At 46.1% G+C, this 2,280-nt stretch overlaps 1 protein-coding gene across 1 annotated transcript in view; it reads left to right on the top strand.

The window, feature by feature from the left end:
• Window positions 1-28: 28 nt before the first annotated feature.
• Window positions 29-2,280, top strand: part of LOC103614979 (protocadherin gamma-A4-like) — a gene marked incomplete at both ends in the record, with an annotated part of 12,601 nt that continues 10,349 nt past the window's right edge. The window contains one exon of the mRNA XM_017733396.1: window positions 29-223. Coding sequence (XP_017588885.1) covers window positions 29-223 — 195 coding nt within the window. The remainder of the gene's footprint in view (window positions 224-2,280) is intronic.

Below are 2,280 nucleotides of genomic sequence, written 5' to 3' on the forward strand. Positions count from 1 at the left end.
CGCCGCCTTCCCGGCCGACTTCTGCGAGGGCACCTTGCCCTACTCCTACAACCTGTGCGTGGCGGCGCCGGCGCGCGCCGTGCCCGAGGCCGCTTGGCCGCCGCCGCCGGTGCCCATCCTGTCTGCGGAGGAGCTTCTGGGCGGGGATTCCTGCGAGAAGCCGAGCCCGAGCAGCAGCAGCGCCGTCGAGGAACAGGCGCCTAACGGCCTCGACGCAGCTCAGGTGTGTAAGTCTGATTATTCCTGTTCTTGTTCTTGAGCCTTTCCGAACTGTTTTCTTCTTTTCCCTGGGTTTTTCCGCATGATGTGAATGGGGTGTGTTGCTATGTTTTTCCGTGACGAGATGAGAAATTGCGGTCACTCCTTTTTCTAAGAGTATGCGTTCAGAAGCCGCAGGTCTTGTTTTTTCGGCAGTAGCAGTTTCAGATACAAATGCAAGTTGTTCTCTAGAACTGTTCCGTTGTGTTAAATTGTATTCGTGGTAACAGTGAAGGCGAGTCTATATAGGGAGATTCGCTGAATCTGTATGACGGGTCTGGGAAAAACAAACTTGACACTTGGTGTTGGGGATTTTTCCTTCCTAATCGATTTGTCTTAATCGATATAATGTTTCTGGATGCTGGTGGATGGCAGGATAAAAACTCTTGTGTTAATTCTTCCTTTTCACTATTATATTCTTAAAGGCAATTTGAGAGTGGGATTACATGAACGGAGAGTGACAGGCAATCCACCAGTTGTGAAAGACGAAAATGTCACCAATTCTGTGGGAAATGCTGCTACAGAAATGTCGTGAATGGTAACAGTAATGGGAGCAGTTAGCTGTTGTTAGCAGTGTTTTTCCATCCTGAGTGGTATTCTAATGTTTTTTTGAAATTCCTGATCGCCCTTGCCTTCACAAGTGGAGGTGTAGAATATTTTTATTCTTTTAATATTTTAATATTTTTTTAAATTCTTGATGGTCTTTTCATTCGCAAGTGAAGGTGTAGAATGGGCTCAAAAAAGAAAACAAATAGAGCTAGTTTTCTTTTTCTGTGCTTTTTGCAGAAAGTGAGGATAATTTGTACCTTATTTTAATCGTCCTCAATTTTTTTTCACTAGTTATTACATCGGTTTCTACAAGGATAGGCCACTAAGACCCGGAAAACTTTCATCAAATATCGAGGAGATCCACCAAATGACAAGTACTTGAATGAAGTCCAATTACACATTTATCCATGGTCCCCACCGTTTAGGGTGTACAGCTCTTCTCTTACTGTTCTACAGTATTTTGTTGAAAATATGTCGTGCCAACGTGAATAAGAAAAACTAGCATAATACTCTACTAACAAACTGCAATTCCTTGCACCTTGGGTTTTGAGAACGTGAAAGCTCTTTCCTGTGGCTACAGAACGACTTCATTAAGTGTAAATGTGTATAAACTTAGTTTATTCTGGCCAGGTTCACAGCAGATACTTCATGATTCCAGGTTAGTTGTAGTACAGTCAGCGAAAAGTGCTCCAGTGAGCTACTGTCTGAAATCGGGGGGTGGGCGATAATGATCTTTGAATTGCCAGGGGTTCCCCTCCTGTCCTCTGTTCCCATGAATATCTTATAGGGAGACATCCCAGAGCACCTGGAAGGTGCCTGAGCAATCAAACTTCCTGTCAGTTGTAAGGGGCTGTGTTAGACCCCACCTTCTTCTGCCTTTAAATGGCTCTTCTTAGTCATAGTGCAGTAGTTAAATTATACCGTCTTCTGTATGAACTGAGGAATTTCAAACGAAGTTCCTGCTGCTTGGGTTAATGAGCCAGATATCTCCACTACTCCTGTGGACAGAATTGTGTGTTTGATTATGGCGTTGTGTATCTGTGAGCCTCTTTTGTTTTGCTATCGTCGTCCAGTCATTCAAGCAGCACGGCTTCACCTCGTGTTTTTAGACTAATAGGATAGGAGTTCTACACAATAAAATCAGACAAGATATTTTACTTTACCTATATCGCCGGTAGCAAATTGTATTTTTCTGTGAGTTAGAAACACCCCGCTCACCAGACACCTCTGCTTTCCTCCCGGTCATGATGTGTTCGAGCATAAAAGAAGAGATCGGCTGGAGAAAAGAAGGAGGTGTCTGCGGCAAATATCTCCTTCCCGCTCAGCTGCTCGTGGGCAAAGCAGCGCTCGGCAGCGCTCGGTGCCTGCAGTGCGGGCAGGAGGCTGCGGGCGCCGCTGTTGACCGAGAGGAGCGAGAGGAAGCTCGGAGCGCTGCAGCCCCGCCCGCTGCGGGCCGGATCACTCGGGTGCTCG

Source organism: Corvus brachyrhynchos, unplaced genomic scaffold (assembly GCF_000691975.1).
Source record: "Corvus brachyrhynchos isolate BGI_N302 unplaced genomic scaffold, ASM69197v1 scaffold545, whole genome shotgun sequence".
NCBI lineage: Eukaryota > Metazoa > Chordata > Aves > Passeriformes > Corvidae > Corvus > Corvus brachyrhynchos.